General features: G+C 43.7%; 1 protein-coding gene across 3 annotated transcripts in view; it reads left to right on the top strand.

The window, feature by feature from the left end:
- The window catches only part of STAT1 (signal transducer and activator of transcription 1), a 167412-nt gene that overhangs the window by 43710 nt on the left and 103185 nt on the right, over positions 1–20517 (top strand). For all 3 annotated transcript variants that reach the window (XM_089656140.1, XM_089656141.1, XM_089656139.1), the window contains exon 3: positions 8332–8476. In XM_089656140.1, the coding sequence (XP_089512266.1) occupies positions 8332–8476 (145 nt within the window). The remainder of the gene's footprint in view (positions 1–8331; positions 8477–20517) is intronic.

Genomic DNA, 20517 nt, shown 5'->3' with positions numbered 1-20517 from the left:
GACTGCGGACACAGTACAGGGGATGACCAGAGACTGCGGACACAGTACAGGGGATGACCAGAGACTGCGGACACAGTACAGGGGATGACCAGAGACTGCGGACACAGTACAGGGGATGACCAGAGACTGCGGACACAGTACAGGGGATGACCAGAGACTGCGGACACAGTACAGGAGATGACCAGAGACTGCGGACACAGTACAGGAGATGACCAGAGACTGCGGACACAGTACAGGAGATGACCAGAGACTGCGGACACAGTACAGGAGATGACCAGAGACTGCGGACACAGTACAGGAGATGACCAGAGACTGCGGACACAGTACAGGAGATGACCAGAGACGGCGGACACAGTACAGGAGATGACCAGAGATGGCGGACACAGTACAGGAGATGACCAGAGACTGCGGACAGTACAGGAGATGACCAGAGACTGCAGACACAGTAAATAATGGTAAATGGTAGCCCCAGTAGTAATTCCCTGCGCACCACCTGGGATCCCTCGGCCCACGTTCCGGACCCCACAGATGAGCTGCCCAATATATAACTTACGGCCCTCCACTAGTGATTCTGCGAACGCCACAGGGGAATCCAGGGATCTGTCGAGCGGGAATTGACATCATCAGCCGGCACACAGAGAAGGAAAGCCCAAATCTCACGAGATCTCGGACGTTGCGAGATTTGGGCTCTCCTTCCTGCGCCAGCTGATGATGTCAAGAAATCGCTGGAGTCCTCAGTAGCTTTCAGGGAATCACTACCGGGGGCCGTAAGTTATATATTTGGGTAGCTCACCTGTGGGGCCGTTTCAGTCCGGAACGCGGGCCGCAATTGGCCCGCGGGCCGGTCTTTGGACATGCTTGCTGTAGATAAAACAGAAAGAGAGGACAAACATAGGCCCGAGGGCCAGAAAACAGGAGAAAGGGGGAAGACTAGGTCTCGGGGGAGAAAAAACGAGGCTGCCCATCAGAGCAGGCCCAAACTAGCTCAGGGAAGGGTGGGGAAGGCATACGTCAACGATGGTTCCCAGACTTTGAGAAACTGAGCTTGCAAGTCACTTCCAATACTAGACATCTGATCACTGAGCTTCAGGGTAGTCATACGAAATCTCTCCCCTTGAAAGGGACAGATGGCTTTTTCCAATTTTGGCTATTGTTCTGGTGGCTGGCAAGAAAAGGCAGGAGGCAAACCTCTGCTGATGAGCATACAAACCCGGTATGGGGCAATGTAGTAGAGCAAACTTGGCCTCTCTCTGCGTATGTGTAAGTGGAATAAAGTAAATAGGAGGCCAAATACATGGGGCCAGAACCCAATTTATTTTGGGCATGTCCACCAACTATGCAAAACATCCCTTCGCAGGCCACAACCCTGGAAGCAGTGGTCACTGTAGGATGGGTTTGCATGAGCAATACGGGCAGGAACCCAGTACCAACGTAATAGCACCTTATAAGCCGCCTCCAAGGTAGCCGTGTTAAATGACCATTTAGCCACAGAAGACAGGCCTTGCTCCAGTCCACTAGATCCACCTCAATTGCCAGATCTAGTTCCCATTGAGTACATAGGAAAGGGCAGTATGGGAAGAGCGACTTGTCAGAGAAGCATAAAAGACCTAAGGAGCCAGGGTAGTGTTGGCAGGTATACTCAAATACAGTTTTTCGGAATGGATAAGCAGAAGTCTTACCCATTGAGGTGTTGGAGTTGGAGATAGCAAAAGCATTTTGATTGAGGGATGTCACGGGACTCCCAAAGAGAGGTCTATGTGGGGAAGGACTTAGAGGTCAAGAAGTGTTGGATGGGAGAAAACCCATTGTTGATCCATCAGGAGAATGCCAGAGGCTAATCAATGCCAGGTGGGAAGAGAGGATTGTTTATGATAAAACAGAAAGATGACATGAGACCACTCGAATACCGAGTCCCAGACTTGGAGCCTGTGATGCATGAGTGGACTCAATGCAGCAGGGCGGAGGTTGGAAGACAGCCAGAGAAGCGCTGACATGAGAACAGGAGCGCCGTTGGGGAGTTCCAGGAGAACCCATAGGGAAACGTCAATTGAGGCATGCAATAAAGATAGCTGAGTGATCTGAGCCACTTGATAGTATTTAGCTAAGTTGGACACCCCTAATTTCCCTTGTAGCCTATTCACAAAGAAAGTAGCCCTAGAAACCCTAGGGTGTTTATTAGCCCAGATAAAACGTGGGATCCTATTCTGGAGCAGCCATAGAAAGTGCGATGGGACTCGTGCGAAAATAATATAGTAGTTTAGGCAGAATGGTAATTTTTCCCAGAATTGATATGGCTTATCCAGGACAGCTGTGGGAGCTGCCAAGACCGCATAAGGGCGGACAGGGTTCGAAGCAATGGATTGTAGTTAGCTGCAGATAAGAGTAGGAAGCATTCAACTGTAAACCAAGGTAGTCAACGGAGGATGGCACCCGTTTGAAAGGAAAGTTAGACTATAGACATGTGACCAAGTCAGTGTCAGGGCAGGGCTGTGGAACGGACGGTTAGGCCTAGTGGCAGGGTAACGCACTGGCTGACGACAACCACCACCAACAGACCGAAGTCCCTCAGGGCGCGGAGTCTAAGTCCCAGGCTGCCCTTCACCAGGGCCCCTGATGGTGGGGATGGACTTGACGCAGCCAGGAACCAGGTCGCGGCCCCCGAGACACCCCGGCTGCGGTAATGGCCGCCGCCAATGGCGTGTAGCTGGTAAGAATGACAATAGCGTAGTCAGGCAGGCCGGGTCAACAACAACGGGACAAAACTGTACAGAACAGTAGACAGAGAATCACAGGTCACAGGCCGGGTTCAGCAACGGAAGGTCAGATCGAAGGGAAACACAGAGAATAGTCTTAGTCACAAGCCGAGTCAGATACCAGAAGAGTCACGAGAGTATACACAGAGCTGTAGCAAGACCAAGACACAAGTGCAAAGAGCATGTGCAGATCACAGGCTTATATGTACTCAGCCACACCCCTCTGGGGGATGGACCTCAGAGACCCGAGGGCATAAAAGATTCCCACCATGCTCAGCAGAAATCCAAGATGGATGCCAGCACATGGAGTAACATAACCTCTGGGAAAAGGTAGGACCTTGACAGTCAGACTCCAAGGTGACATTAAGAGCCACAGTTTTATCTAGATTAATCCATAGGCTTGATATCACTGAGAAATGTGAAAGAACTTGCTGCAAATTGGGGAGTGTGATAAGAGGGTTAGTGAGAGTAAGGAGGGCATCGGTTGTGAAAAGATTAAGTTTGTACTCATGGCCTGCGTAGGGAATGCCGTCACATTGCGGTCAGCCCGCAGGGCCATTGCCAGTGGTTCCAGTGCTAAAATGAAGAAGGCTGGGGATAGGGGGCATCCTTGTCTTGTGCCTCTAAAAATAGAGAAAGGAGCAGAAAAGAGGGCAGGTCAATATAGCCTCCCTGAACCCCCAGCAGGATAATGCAAAGTGCGGGTACTCCTGAATTTTTTGTTGATGAAGGTGTATAAGGTGGATCACCTTGAGGATGTTATCACTAGCCTGCCGTCCGGGTACGAAGCCCACCTGATCCCTATGAATTAGGCTACACAGATAAGTGTTAATACGAAGGCTGAGGATCTTTCCCAGGATTTTCAAATCCTCATTCAGTAGGGAGATAGGCCTAAAGTGCTGTGGTTCCGAGGCGTCTTCCACCTTTTTAGGGATCATAGAGATATGGGCCCTGAGAGCGTCAGGGGAGGGTAAAGAGCCCTGTTTCAAAGCATTAAAATAATTAGTAAGGTGTGGAGCCAGGAGGGTAGAAAATTTCTTATAATAAAGGCCAGAAAAGGCATCCAGGCTTGGGGCTGTAGAAGGCCGCAAGATTTTGATGGCTTGGAGAACCTCAGCCTCAGTGATAGTAGCATTCAAAGCGTTGCATGCTGCTTCAGATGCGGGGAGCTTCAGGTCGCGAAAGAAAGATCCTGCTTGATCCAGCAGGGATGGGTCAGGTTTAGCATAGAACTGTGAAAGGAAGTCCGCAAAGCCTGATACAATCTGCTGGGGGTTGGAGGTACAGCCTCCTGTGGGCAGCCGCAGTCGGAGTTTCTCCATCTCATTAACCACATGCCACCCAGCCACTGTATAAATACGACGGCAGGGCGGCACGGGCAGGAAAAACCATGTTTTAAAACGTGTGTTCTGTAAACAGGTAGGGGGTGCGCCGCCGCCCTACCTGTCCCGCCGATCACAGCCGCGGATGTCAGTCGCCGGGTCACAGCCGGTTCTTACCGGCTATCTCCCGGCGATCAGCGGCAATCAGTGACAGAGAGCACAGCTGCAGTAGCTGTGCTTTCTGTCACTTCCCTGACAGCTCGAGGACAAGCTGATCGGAACAGAAGAGTTTCTCTCTCCCGATCAGCCTGTCCCCATCCAGCACACACCCCCGCCCCCTAGTAAAACACACAGATAACCCTTCCCTGAAAAATAAAGTTAACCCCTTCCTCCCCAGTGCCATTAGTACAGTGTCAGTGTTTTTTTTTTTTTTTGCACTGAACACTGTATTGGTGTCACTGGGGATGTCAGTGACCCCAAGTCAGTACCCCCCATTGTCAGAATGTCCGCCGCAGTCCCTCCATAAGTTGCTGATCGCCGCCATAAGTCACCGATCGCTGCCATAAGTCGCTGATAGCCGCCATTATTAGTATAAAAATGTATAGCAAAAAAATGGCGTAAATTGCTGTATCTATACCATAGTTTGTAGATGCTATAACTTTCACACAAAGCAATCAATATACACTTATTGGGATTTTTTTTACCAAATACATGTAGCAGAATACATTTTGGCCTAAATTTATAACCAACTTTTGAGTTTACTATATATTTTTTATAGCTGAAAGTAAAAAATATTGTTTTTCCTCAAAATATTTGGCCATTTTTTGTTTATAGCGTGAAAAATAAAAAGCGCACAGGTGATCAAATACCACCGAAAGAAAGCTCTATTGTGTGAAAAAAAGGACGTAAATTTTGTTTGGGTGCAGCATTGCATGACCGCGCAATTATCAGTAGAATTAGTGCAGCGCCGAGTAGCAAAAAGAGGCATGGTCATTAAGGGGGGTAAATCCTCTGGAGGTCAAGTGGTTAAGCTTCCTAGCCAGCACTGATCCAGGTTTATTAGCACAAGTATATTTGTGTTTAGTTCCAGCTAACACTTTTTAAGCAGTTACACACAGCAACAGTTTTATTTTTGGGATAAAGGTTTTACATAAATATTAGTGGTGCACCGAAATGAAAATTCTGGTGCCAAAACCGAAACTGAAATTTCAGGACGTACTTGGCCAAAAACGAAATGGACTGTTTTTAAAAAAATATATATACTGTATGTAGCAGAATACATATTGGCCTAAATTTATGAAGAAATTAGATTTTTAATTTTTTTTTCCAGATATGTTTTATAGCAGAAAAAGTAAAAAAATATTTTTTTTTGTGGTCTCTTCCATAGCGCAAAAAAATAAAAAACCCAGTGGTGATCATATTCCACAAGAAAGCTTTATTTGTGGCAAACAAATTACATAAATTTCGTTTGTGTACAGTACAGTGTTGCAAGCCCACAAGCCAATCTATATATAAAGGGGTGTTATGATGTATTAGTACCCATCAGACACATTTCAGGGGGTGAAACCCCATAGAGGATTAGGCAGCCTAGATATAAAGCGTTGTCACGTTCTCTCAGCCCCTTTCCCCAGCTAGGCACACGTGTCACATGGGCACACTCACCTAGGAGTATTTCACCCATTACCCCCTCTGGCTCTGAGTTTGGCCTTGAATCAGGGCTCTTTCCAAACCACATGCTGCTTTCTTCTTCCCCATTCTGTCACACAGGATTTGCGAAAGGAAACGTGCTCCAAACCAAATTAGAAGCACGTGTTTTGCTATATGGGCTCTGAGTTCCTCCTAGCTTCCAGGATTCCGTAGGTTTACCCAATCAGAGGGCTGGCTGTTGTGTAGTGACTGTACACTGTTTGTTCATAGGGATAACATAGGAAGGCTAGGTGTGCAGTCACTTGGAAAGTTTCCTCAGAAAATCATCTTCAAGTGAGGGCAGGGCGGAACCAGGATACCACAGCTGCACGTATTGCCTTCATGCACCGCCCAGTGGACAGCTGGTAGCAGCTGAATGTCTGAGGGCCACAATTTTCGGCACCTGTATCAGCTCACAGCTCGACAAAATGCTGATAGGGCTATTTTTGCCAGATACGTTTCATCGTTTGCATCTGTAATATACAGTGAAGGAAATAAGTATTTGATCCCCTGCTGATTTTGAATGTTTGCCCACTCACAAAGAAATGATCAGTCTAAAAATCGAATGGTAGGTGAATTGTAACACTGAGAGACACAATAGCAACAAAAAAATCAAACGAAATGCATGCCTAACAAATTATGCACTGATTTACATGTTCATGAGGGAAATAAGTATTTGATCCCCTATCATTCAGGATTTCTGCATACCAGGTGTCTTTCATACAGATAACAAGCTGAGATTAGAAGCAGTCTCTTAAAGGGAGTGCTGCTAATCTCATTTTGTTACCTGTATAAAAGACACCTGTCCACAGGAGCAATCAAACAATCAGATTCCAAACTCTCCACCATGGCAAAGATCAAAGAGCTGTCCAAGGATGTCAGGGACAAGATTGTAGACCAGGCTGTACACAAGGCTGGACTGGGCTACCAAACTATCTCCGAGCAGCTTGGTGAGAAAGTGACAACAGTTGGTGCAATCATTCGCAAATGGAAGAAACACAAAGCAACTGTCAATCTCCCTAGGTCTGGTGCACCATGCAAGATCTCACCTTGTGTAGTTTCTTTGATCATGAGAACAGTGAGGAATCATCCCAGAACTACACGTGAGGATCTTGTCAATGTTCTCCAGGCAGCTGGGACCACAGTCACCAAGAAAACAATTGGTAGCACACTACGCCGACAAGGATTGAAATCCTGCAGTGCCCGCAAGGTCCCTCTGTTTAAGAAAGCACATGTCCAGGTCCGTCTGAAATTTGCCACTGAACATCTGAATGATGCAGAGGAGGACTGGTTGAAAGTGTTGTGGTCAGATGAGACCAAAATCAAACTCTTTGGCCTCAACTCGCCATGTTTGGAGGAGGAGGAATGCTACCTATGACCCCAAGAACACCATTCCAACTGTCAAACATGGTGGTGGAAACATTCTGCTTTGGTGGTGTTTTTCTGCTAAGGGGACAGTACAACTGCACCGCATCAAAGGGACGATGGACGCGGCAATGTATCATCAAATCTTGGGTGAGAACCTTCTCTCCTCAGCCAAGGCATTGAAAATTGGTCGTGGATGGGTGTTCCAGCATGACAGTGATCCAAAACACACAGCCAAGGCAACAAAGGAGTGGCTCAAGAAGAAGCACATTAAGGTCCTGGAGTGGCCTAGCCAGTCTCCAGACCTTAATCCAATTGAAAATCTGTGGAGGGAGCTGAAAGTTCGAGTTGCCAAATGTCAGCCACCAAACCTTAAAGACTTGGAGAGGATCTGCCAAGAGGAGTGGGCCAAAATCCCTCCTGAGATGTGTGCAAACCTGGTGGCCAACCAGAGGAAACTTCTGACCTCTGTGATTGCCAACAAGGGATTTGCCACCAAGTACTAAGTCATGTTTTGTGAAGGGGATCAAATACTTATTTCCCTCATGAACATGCAAATCTGTGCATAATATGTTAGACATGCATTTCTTTTGAATTTTGTTGCTATTCTGTCTCTCAGAGTTACAATACACCTACCATTCGATATATATATATATATATATATATATAAAATAAAAGCTGATTATTGTAATCATCCTTGTCAGTGGTAAATGGTTTGTCTCATTCCTGTAACTGCTACATCTGCAAGGCAGCTTGTTATGTTGAAAACCAACATACTTATTGTCCAGATCACCAGGAGAAAATAAAGGAAAGAAAGCCTAAAAAATGTAAACTAATGCAGCTATCACATCTAAGAACTGGTAAGCTTAAATATAATAAATATGGGATTTTGGGATTAAATGTGCACAAAAGCCCAAAATTAGACATGCTAGAAATACTGACTTCCAGTGACAAAGTTTTCTGCCTGTATCCAGTGTACCTTGGTGAGTCACTGGTGTTATTGTGAAAGAATGTTGTTCGTACATAAACGTTAATGGCTATAGCTGCCTGGTGCAACCAATTTCACTACCGTATCAAAAATAAAAAGCCTTTGTATGTAATATGACCTGCTGAATCTTCCAAGGTTGAGATTTGTGCTTTTAAAGTTGCTTACCTCATTACACAATAAACATGACTACTCATGCCTGACATCTTTCCTATTTAAGGGAGCATGCTGCAAGCAATGTCTCTTTGGCTACAATTCTCTTCCATGGACTTCTATCCCAGCTGGATGACCAGTACAGCAGGTTTAACTTGGAGTGCAATTTCTTATTACAACATAATATACGGAAAAGCAAACGTAATCTACAGGTACTTTTTGTATTGTTGTTTTATAATTTGCATATGAGGTATATGAAACCAAAATGTTTATGTTTTTGGGTAGAGTAGGATAACCTGCCCTTCCTGTACCTGAGAAGCAGCAGGAAGTAAGAGAATATCTCTCCAAAGGAAGGGGATATCCTCTCTTAAACCATGGTTAACAGAACAGGTTTTCCCTCTGGAATATAATATGTGGGTGAAGACTATTTCACCCACAGATAATGCAGGAATACTGTACTCTGTACTGTCAGCAAGTGTACACTCAAACATTAGTGCTACCTAGCAAGTTCAGTCTTGCATGTTCCACTGTGAAAATGCAGGGGTCACACATTTAGTTTTGCATTAGGTCAAAAAGTTACTTTTGATCCTATCAGACTAGAAAATATTTTCCCTTGCTGCATCTCCAACATAAAGCTGCTTTCACACTGGTTCGCCTCAAAAAGACTTGAAAAATGAGCCCTCCCCCCATGTTGAGGGTTTGTGGCCTGGTATGGTTCCTTTTCCTGACCTGCCGGGCTGCATGCTCAGATAAGGGTCTGGTATGGATGGATGGGGAGGACCCCACTCTGTTTTTTAATTATTTTTGAATTGCCGGCAATTCTTTCTTTACATTCAGCTGTCAGTGGGGAACCCCACTGACAGCTGAAACAGCCTTACAGACCTTCCCACATGTGCAGTGCATTTATGGAGCATTTTTGAGGCGACTACCAAACATTTCAATGGGAAGAGGCGTTTTTGAGGTGTGTTTTTTTTTAACTCCCCAAACATGCTTCAAAGATGCTGCAAGCAGGAGTTTTTACACCGCACCGCAAGCACAACGCCTCAGTGTGAAAACCTACATAGGTATTCACATACATGGTGAAGCAGTTTTCTTGAGCTTTTCAGGCATTTTTTAACACACAAATTCTTTAAAAAACTCCTCAGTTTCACAGCCTAACGTTTGACAAACTCTAAACAAGATTACATTTTTTATCTTGTAACATTCCATGATGCCCAGTTTTGTGTAGCAGCTGGTTATGGGTGTCTCATGGATGATGTCTCCCAACTTATCTGTGGATCCTTTTTAGAGCCTTCAAAGCCCATTCAGATCACTTTCATCAATGTAACATATTCATTGAGCTGTTCGCTGTGGAGTTCAATGTGAGCACGCCTTCAAAATCTAAGTGTGCTGCACTGTAGAAAATGCAGCTTGCCCATGATCTCATGCACTGAGCTGCATTCAGCCCATTACTTTGGAATGGTCTAGTTGCCGCAGAGGGCCTCAACACACAACAATGGGTGTGTTGCCCTCAGATTTAGTATGATCTCTCAGCTGCATTTCTTCATAATGCCCTGCTCACCCAGTCACTGGGTTTTGATAAGTGGCCTTCTCAGATAGCATTGTATCTATGCCATATCTTGTGTAATGGACTCAATTTTACTCTTTGGTGACATATTTAACCATTAGCCGCCCGGCCTATAGCTGTTTGGCGGCGGCAAAAATGCTTCACCTTTCCAGGTGCACACCATTTGGCGTGCTCCCGCACATGCGCAGTTAGCGCGGTTGCAGAACCGCGCAGCGGCGCGATCTGTCACTGGCCGTGTACCTCGGACACGGCCGATGACAGATCTGAGTACCGGCCCCCGTTGCCGGTACCATGTGACCTGCTGTGACCAATCACAGCAGGTCACATGACAGTTGTATACAATGGATGGCTTCATTCATGCCATCCATTGTATGCTAGTAAACACAAATGCTCCTGCGCTTGGGGATGGACTCGATGCAGGCTACAACCACATTAAGAATGTCCTGGAACATGCACACCTTGCTGCCCTCAAATGGACCGGGGGAATCCAAATATACTGAATGGGGAAAAAACAAAGAGAGGGCGCACAGGCCTAGTGCATTACCATAAAAAATGTTTAATAAAAAATAAAGTAGGTGTTGTAATCACAAATGACAATATAGTCAAGGCACATCATAAAAGAACAGCTGGGTCAACACCGCGCTGAGTAACAGTCTGCAATAGGGAGTTTGACATCCAAAGGGCAGATGCGTTTCGAGGACTTACCTCTTCCTGAGAGCCAACTGACCAAACGTCTGCTCCCTCTTTTATATGCTCACTACTAGTTAAACCATAGGTCACATGGGCCATCCTGGACACTCCTCTGTGCAGGTGGAGGAGTCACAGGGGCAATCGACATAGTGTAAGTAACACCTCTTATGAAGTACGTCGGACTGTCTACTTTGCAAAAAGGGGTCATTTGGGGGATATCTGTACTATTCTGACATTCTTGGACCTCAAGAAATTAGATTGGCTGTCAGTACTTCAGTATTGATCAATTTTCAGATATATCCCATAGTTTGTGAACTCTATAACTTTCCTACAAACTAAAAAATACATCCTAATTTGAGTTATTTTCACCAAAGACATGTAGCAGAATACATCTTGGCCTAAATTTATGAAGAACAATTATTTATTTACAAACTTTTATAACAGAAACAAAGAAAAACGTGTTTTTTTTTCAAAATTTTCAGTCTTTTTTTTGTTAATTTAGCAAAAAATAAAAACCCCAGCGGTGATTAAATACCACCAAAAGAAAGCTCTAGTTGTGTGAAGAAAATGATAAAATTTTAGTTTGGGTACAATGTTGTATGACCGTGCAATTGTCATTCAAAGTGTGAGAGCGCTGAAACGTGAAAAATGGCCTGGGCAGGAAGGTGTAAAATTGCCCGGTATTGAAATGGTTAAAGACAAATTTGTCTTTATAATATTTTACATCAATGTTAACAATACAAAACATGAGAAATAATAATAACATGGACAAATAAGTGGATAGAAAAACATCACAGGCGTTTCGATAGTCCAATGCGGATTAACCTCCCTGGCGGTATTCCTGAGTGTAGCTCGGGGTTAACTTTCAGTACCAAAAGCGGTAACCCCGAGCTACACTCGGGATTACCCTGTAGCGTTGCTCAGGGATTCCCTCTTGCACTTACCTTGTCCTTCGCTCGCACGATGTCCCCCCTTCAGCGTCCCCAGCCATCTCCTCTGGCCGATGCCGACATCCATCTTCCGAGTTCCGTTCCCTGTGAGCGTCGGGACGTACGGGGACGGAACCGGCGGGAAATTTAAAAATGTTAAAAAGTGACATTCACTAAATACACTAAAATCACATAGTATAACATTACTGTATGAAAGCATTTCACACACATTGTGTCCCTAGTGCTTTTGTCCTGTGCCCTGCCTGCATTTTTACTGTTCTTTCTGCCTTGAAACTGAGAAACGTCCATGGCGTCCAAAAAGCGTCCCTTTAGGTCAAAAGCGGTTTTAGACCAGCTAGAGAACAGCGATAGTAAATTAGAACCACTTGCAGAATTGAGTGATAATGATTCGTGGGGAAATTCGTCATCAGACACTGAAAACGATTTTGCGACTAAGCTCAGTGATGTGCAAACTTGGCGCTCTATTTTAAATTTCAGTGTTTTTGGTTTGATTATATTATTGAATTAAATTTATTATTATATTATTTATTATATCATAATTTATGATTTCGTGTTTCAAATTTTATCATACCCGGGTTGCTTACTAGACTCTTGTTCGGACAGATTTCAGTGAGTTATTCCGAAGAATTACAGGCCTACAATAAAAAAAGACATATTTCCATGCAGAAAAATGTACCGCTTTGAGCACAGAAATACTGACATAATCAGACTGCTAGGGAGGTCAATGAGTCTAAACAACAGCAAAATAGAAGTGTTTCAATAACACATATTATAGAAGTATATAGAAAAACAAAAAAAACATAGCTTCACGGGGAGCATCCCCAGATGAAATACATGTAACAGAGTGTGGTAACTCCATATAACCAAAAGTATAAACCCAAACAGAAAAAAAAGAAAAAAGAAAAGTCAGTTGTAAAGATGGTGAGGGAGAAGAAGAGAGAGGGTCGGGGGACAGATTCGGTAGAAAACAGAGTCAAGGCGGCCCTAAACCAGTATCCCGTCAGAGTGACCCCGCTGCTCGCACCCAGTATGGGCCGCAGGGCCAAACCGGCGAACATGCCAAAATGAAAATGCATCGGGGCAGCAAGGCTCAACTCTTTGACATAGCAGGGGAACACATATCTCGGAGAGTCAAAGAGGAGGAGAAGTGAAGCCAGACCGACCACAGTAACTTATGTTTATCATAGTTATCATTGGCAAATGCAAGCATTTCCTCCATACGCAAGGTATCATTAAGTACAGAAACCCACATTGGCAGGGGCGTAGGGGTGTCCGTTTTCCAAAAGAGGGGTATCAACTGGCGGGCCGCAGATAGAAAGAAACGTAACAGACTTTTCTTCTGCGCAGCCAGCGAGCCCGTTAATATAGAGAGCAGAGCAATTTCTGGCGAAGGGGCCAAGGACTCACCATAGATCCTGTCATATACAGCAAAGACCTGTCGCCAGAAGGGTTGTATTGGGTCACAATCCCACCAAATATGGAATGTGTACCAACAGCTTTAGTACAGCGCCAGCAGAGATTAGTTGTAGAAGGAAATATTTTGTGTAGGGAGTGGGGGTCCCTGTACCATCGAGAAAGGAGCTTAAAGTTCTTTTCTTTGGAATAGCAAGAAATGGACGATTTATGAGTGAAGTGGAATGACGTGGACCAGTCCACAGCCGATATGTCTTTGCCTATGTCTTGAGCCCAAGCCTTGGTGTAGGGAGGGAGTTCGGAATGAAGAGCATTGTGTAACGCTTTATAGAAGGAGGCTGGGACATGTCCCGGCGGTTCAGAGAAGGAGCACAACCACTCAAACTCAGTGAGTGGACGGTGTGTGGAGGAGGAGTATAAATGTTTGCAAAATGAGGATAGATGTAAAGTGGTCAACCAATCCTTAGGCCCACCCTGAATGAGTGGGAGACCCGATTGGGGGCAAATAAAGTTTCGTTCTACGGGCCAGGAGCCGCGCGTAAAGGGACCAACAATAGAAGAGCCCAACCCCTGAGGAAGAGTGGGGTTATCAAATAGGGATGATTAGGGAGAGGGATCAGAAGATAAGAGAGCAATAATGCCCGTTGATACCACAAGTGCAGTACAGCCACAGTCAATGGGGACAAGCCGAGAAAATGCCAATGGTCCTGGCTATAACCCCATGGTAAAGCCCGAAGATCAACCTGAGCCAAATCTTGTTCTATTATACAAGAGGCTTTACGGAAGGGTCTGGGAAACCAATCAAGCATCCGGGCTAGTAATGTGGCTCTATAATAAAGCTCAAAGTCTGGTAAACCCACTCCGCCTCCCGAGTTTCGGGTAAGCAAGTAACCTATATTTTAACTTTGAGAACCCTCGATGCCCAATAAATCTAATCGAAAGGGAACGTAGAGAGGAAGAAATTTAGGGACAGCAATCGGCACAGTCTGAAAAACGTAGAGTATCTTAGGTAAGGTATCCATCTTGAGGGTGTTCATGCGGCCGAACCAGGGCAGAGCAGAAGCGCCCCATGAAGCCAGATCTTTTTGGATATGTGAAAGCAAGGGTAAGTAATTAGGGGAATATAGAGCAGTAAGATCGGCAGAAATCATGATCCCCAGTTACATAATAGCCTTTGTGCGCCATTGAAAAGCGAAATTAGAGCGTAAGTTCGCCAACACATGGGCAGGTAAAGATATATTTAAGGCCTCCGTTTTAGAGATATTAAGTTGTACGCGGTCCAACTCAATATGGATGTCTTTAGATTGCTGGAGCAGTTGATTGAATGTGGCGGTAACCGCTGTGGCTACATTTTTAGGTTCAACAGATTCTGGTATGCCCCTGATCGGATATTATTACGGCAGTTCCTGTTCTCAATGTCATCTTCCTGGTACATGGGTTGTTGTATTAAGACCGTATGGGAGTTGAGGGTCTCTTCATGGGATTGTAAAGCGTTACACAGGCCGTCAGTGCTATTTTCAATCTCTTCCATACGCACACAAATCTCTTGTTTTAAGATCAGAGATTTCCTGTTTGTACGTATTTTCAATACGTTTCACACAAAGTTCAAAATCTGCTTTTGTAGGGAGAGATTTAATGTAGGTGTGCAGGGACCACATGTGGCACTGCACGTCCCAGCCATCCTCAGAGCAGAGAGATGCTGGGGAAGGGCTGCAAGACCTCTGTGTACCCTGTAAATTGATGGCAAAATCCCCAGATGGAGAGAGGGAGCCCCGAGGGCTTACCTGGCCACCTTCCTGGAGCCCTGAGTGCCAGGGGGATGAGGAGAAGAGAGGTGCCAGCGCCATCTTGCAGGCCGGGGTGCCCGAGACCTTGGCTGAGGGTCGGGTGAGATATCTCCGTAAATTGCGGCCGGACCGCCCCCCCCCCCTTATACTCCAGGGGGTCCGGTGTTGTTTCTTGCCCATATGGAGGGCGGAAGACAGCCTGCGAGGGAGAAGACAGCCTGGATAGGAGGTCTGGGTCCGGATCAAAGCAGATGTGCTGCCTATCACTCCATGCGCCTGGCCACGCCCCTGGGGACATATTTAAAGTGATATTAAACACACACGGTTTTATTTACATTATCCCTTCTCTTTCTGTATGTGGCCAATGGCACTGTAATTATTTTAAATTAAAAAAACATCTAAGTATATTTTTCCTAATCAATATACAGCTGGCACATGACCCAGCTCTTTCTCAGCCATCCCGTAGGGAAATAGTGGCAGAAGGAGCTTCTAGTCCTCTGCTGATGGTCACGTGTTTAAAATTAAAAAAAAAATCAGCCTTTGGCATACAGAGTAAAAATAAATAATTAATATCAATCTGCTTTAGATTGTCATACAAATATATATTTGAAATCAAATCTTTTTTTTTAGTTGGCAGTAACATGCTGTGGGTAGACTTCTGCCAGTCACAAGATTGTGTCACACCCCTCCAGCCTGTGTCTTAGAATATTAGGGAGGTAATATTCCACCCCCATTATGTTTAGCTGGTTAGTGTGTATGGAGGAGGAGGGAGGGAGTGAGCTGTCATTTACACTGTGTATACACCCACATGTGTGACTCTATAGTCACAAGGGCTGCTCAGATGTGATCATGGAGGAAATGCTCAGCATAGAAACTCACTGAAAACTGAGCATGCTCTGCAAATTCCCCAACTGCATTGGGGACATGGACAGAAGGGGGAGACAGAGAACAGCAGGATCAACCTCTTCCTTTTTTTTTTTTTCAAAATACAGAAACCGAATCCCATAGTGAATATGAACAGCTTGTAATGCAGCATTTATGGATAGTTTTTTATGATCTGGGTCTAATGACACTTTAAAGTTTCAGACATTTTTAATAACCTCAAAAACTTTGTTCTGGATTATTTTGATGATCCATACTGCATTCAGCTCTGCATTACTGAACTCCATCCCCCAGCTACTGCACCCATCACACAGACAGATGTCTAGTTTCCCAATTGGCTTGTGATTGACAGCTATGGCTGTGAAATTCGCCCTATGTGACTTGTCATTACCTAAATATGAGTATTGCCATATTTGGATATTTCCATCAGCCAGCATACCATGGACCCTTTGTTTACATCTAACCTTCGGTCATGCTCCTCCTGGGGCCAGTGATTGAACCCTGTGTGAGAAACTGTCACATTCATGAAAGGTGTATTGTATTTCCAAGACTGTGTTTTTGGTTTTTTTTTGTGTGGATACAACTGTATTTATTTTGAGATCATGTGGCATATAATTTCACACAGGTGAACCCAATTGTACTCGGCGCTGCACTAATTCAGCTAATAATTGCGCGGTCATGCAATGCTGTACCCAAACAAAATTTATGTTCTTTTTTCACGCAAATAGAGCTTTCTTTTGGTAGTATTTGATCACCTGTGCACTTTTTATTTTTCACGCTATAAACAAAAAAAGACCGGCTATAAAAAATATATAGTAAACTCCAAGTTAGTTATAAATTTAGGCCAAAATGTATTCTGCTACATGTTTTTGGTACAAAAAATCCCAATAAGTATATATTGATTGCTTTGTGTGAAAGTTATAGCGTCTACAAACTATGGTATAGATATTGCTATTTATGCCTTTTTTTTGCTATACAGCACTGCACTAGTTTAACTGACAAATGCAATACGGTACATACATTAAATGTATGTCCTTTTTTTCACACAAATAGAGCTTTCTTTTGGTGGTATTTGATCACCTGTGCGCTTTTTATTTTTGGCGCTATAAACAAAAAAAATTTGAGAAACTTTTTTTTTTTTATGTCAGTACTTGCGCAGCGATTTTTTCAAATGCAATTTGTTTTTAAAAAAATAAACATTTTTTACTTTTAATGCACAAAAACACTAAATATTGGCCAATTATCTGGTAAAATATAAAAGATGATGGTATGCCGAGTAAATAGATACCAAACATGACATGCTTTAAAACTGCGCATGTCCCATGCAGTGGCGAAAAACTGCATACATTTTTAATATCCATAGGCAACGTTTTAAAAGCCTTTACAAGCTACCATTTTAGATTTACAGAGGAGGTCTAGTGTTAGAATTACTGCCCTTGATCTGACGTTTGTGGCGATACCTCACATGCATGGTGAAACCGCTGTTTCCATACTGGCACAGGGTCAATGTTCACGAAAGCAGATGCGTGCGTGTGCAGGCGGGCGAGGGTACTTTTTTTTTTTTTTTTTTTTTTAAAGTTATTTTTATTTAATTTTTACATTGTCCCCTTACTTTTTTTTTTTTGATCACTTTTAATGCTATCACAGGGAATGCAAATATCCCCTATAACTTCAATGGGCATTGTCATATATTCTTTTTTGAGAAATCTGGGTTCTATCAGACTCTAGATATCTCCTCTGCCCTTACATTATCTAATCAAACCAAAATCGGTGTGATCAGATGCTTTCCCAATTTACAAATAGCGCTGTTTATATCCTGCAAAACTGAAGTGATGAAATGCTTAGCTTCCGATTTCTTAGGCTATAGAGATGATTGGCACTATTCTGATCTCTAATCAGCTCTGTGGTCAGCTAGCAGAAACACCGGCTGCATTCTCAGGTTCCCCCGATGGCACAGGACTGCCCGAGAAGGCTGTGAAAGGCAGTGGGGGAGGGGGGCATTGTCTTCTGCTGCTTGTAAAAGCAATCCTGCAGCTAATTAGCCACTAGGATTGCTTTTACATGAAAGCCGATCGCCTGCTGAAACAATAGCAGAATGATGCCTGCAGCTGTAGGCATCATCCTGGTATAACCATGCAAAGTCCAGTGATGTACCAGTACCTCGGTTTACGAATTTAATTCATTCTGCAGGACATTTCATATAGCGAAAAATTTGTAAACCGAAACAATGTTTCCCATAGGAATGCATTGAAAACCAATTAATCCGTTCAGAAGCTTAGAAAAACAGTTATTTTATTAACTCATCCATAGTGGAGTTTGGAGTGTGATTGTTTGAGGTTGTGGACAGGTGTCTTTTATACTGATAAGTTCAAACAGGTGCCATTGATACAGGTAATGAGTGCAGGACAGAGGAGCCTCTTAAAGAAGAAGGTACAGGTCTGTGGGAGCCAGAAATCTTGCTTGTTTGTAGGTGACCAAATACTTATTTTCCACCATAATTTGCAAATAAATTATTTCCAAATCAGCCAATGTGATTGTCTGGATTTTTTTTCTCATTTTTTCTCTCATAGTTGAGGTCTACCTATGATGCCAATTACAGGCCTCTCTCATCTTTTTAAGTGGGAGAACAATTCGTGGCTGACTAAATACTTTTTTGCCCCACTGTATATGTGATTTTGCGCACCTGTGCTGCCCTGTAGCAGTATTTCTGCTATAGGGCGGTCAGGAAGCGGTTACATAAGCGGTTTGTGTTACGGCAGTGCGTTACTTTAACTGACAATTGCTTGGTCATGCAACACTGCACCAAAATGAAATTTACGTCTTTTTTTTCCCCACGAATTGAGCTTTCTTTTGGTGGTATTTGATCATCTGTGCGTTTTTTTTTTATTTTTCGTGCTATAAAAAAAACCCAACAATTTTGAGAAAAAATAAATATTTTGGCCTTTTGCTATAAAACATGTCCAGTAAAAAAATGTAAAAATCAAATTTTGTCATAAATTTTGGCCAAAATGTATTCTGCGACATGTCTGCTAAAAAAAATCCCAATACGTTTCAATTAATTGGTTTACGTGAAAGTTATAGCGTTTACAATTGGTGGTATATATACTGGAATTTTTTTTTTTTTTTATACTAATAACGGCGGTGATCAGCGAATTATGGTGGCGATCAGTGACTTATGGCGGGACTGCGGGACATTCTGACACTGGGGGGGAACTGACTTGGGGTCATTGACATCCCCAGTGACACCAATACAGTGATCAGTGCAAAAAAAAAAAACCACTGACACTGTACTAATATCACTTTTTTTGGCAATCAAAGGGTTAACTGTGTGAGGGGAGTGTTTCACTAGGGGGGGGGGGTTGTGTACGTCACTGTTGCAAGCTGTCCTGGAAAGCTAAGCTCTGCTCTCCGGAACAGTGTACTGGAAACTGACAGGGAGCAGCGCTGCATTGAAAACAATGCAGGTGTGCTGTGTTCCACTGTTTGCCGGCAATCGCCGGGACCCGGCGGGTAATGATCGGCCGGGACCCGGTGATTGACACCCGCGGCCGCGATCGGCGGCGCAGGTTGGAGCGGTCACACGTGCCCCCTACCCGATATGCAAGATCACGTATATATACGTGATTTTGCGCAGTGGTGCTGCCCTGCCGCAGTATATGTACTGTGGCTGGTCGGCAACCGGCTAAGTGAGAGGCAACTGGTTGCTCCAGAGTTTATTTAGGGGTTTCACAGCAAAAGGATTGGATGCCCATGCAATTGACACTTTTTTCAATTATTTGAAAAACTGAAGAATTTTTTTTTTTTTTACTTTTTAAAAAGTACTTTTTTATGGACTACTTTATGTAGACCACAGACATTTTTTTGTTTTGTTTTTGTGGATACAACTCTATTTATTTTGAGATCATGTGGCATATAATTTCACACAGGTGGACCCATTTCTATTAATTATGTGAAAGGCAGCTGGTTGCTCCAGAGTTTATTTAGGGCTTTCACAGCAAAATGATTGGATGCCTATGCAATTCATACTTTTTTTTCTTTGTTAATTATTTGAAAAACTGTGTAGATTTTTTTTAATATTTCAGTTTTATGGACTAGTTTATGTAGACCAATGACAAAATTCACAAAAAAAAATACATATGTTCCACAGCACACATCAATTAACAAGACCATAAGGCATTCTACTCTGACTTTAAAACTGACTGTAAGGCATTTACATTTATTACTCTGATGCCCGAGGACATTTTTTTCAGCAGTTTAGTGGCAGTGGAGTTGAGACAGAAAACCCCCCCTACAAATTCATGATCTGAGCTCAAAATATGTCTGCGTTTAGAGGTGTTCTGCATATTCAAGTGTACGTTGATTAACCACTTGCTGACTGCCCAAAGTAATTTTATATGTCATTGTGCCTACTCCTCTATACATATATGTCATTGTGCCTACTCCACTTTAGGAGAGCACTATGCGCCATGACGGATGTGTCCACTGGACATGGCGGATTGCGACTCCCGGTACTGGACCTCTTTGAGCAGCGCAATGATCTGATCACAATGTCAACAAAGTTGTTATGAATGAATGTCAATCATATCAGCTCTGCTTCCTATACCAGTGAGCTGTGATTGGCCCACAGTCATATGGTACCTGGGCTAATCACAGCACCCTGTGCCATGTGATTAGCTGTAGCCCATCACAGATTACTAGCAATCATAGCTGTAGTGAATGAAAAATCCCTGATCATCGCCCACCAGTTAGTACTATTATTATTATGGTGACACTGAACTACATGAAACCATGTAAAAAAAAAAAAAAAAAAATCTATATTTTTTTTAATATACTGTCATCAGTCAGTGTCCCTGATCATCACCACACCAGTCATATGATAACACTGTACTGCGCTGGTGACAATATGTGGGGGAAAAAAAAATAGTGAAAATAAATTTTTATTAGAAGTATTTGTAAACCTAAAA

The sequence above is a fragment of the Staurois parvus genome, unplaced genomic scaffold (genome assembly GCF_062004578.1).
Source record: "Staurois parvus isolate SC_StPar_1 unplaced genomic scaffold, SC_StPar_1.0 ptg000890l, whole genome shotgun sequence".
Lineage (NCBI taxonomy): Eukaryota > Metazoa > Chordata > Amphibia > Anura > Ranidae > Staurois > Staurois parvus.
The sequence above is the reverse complement of the archived record's forward strand: the minus strand, read 5'-3'. Positions and strand labels throughout refer to the sequence as shown.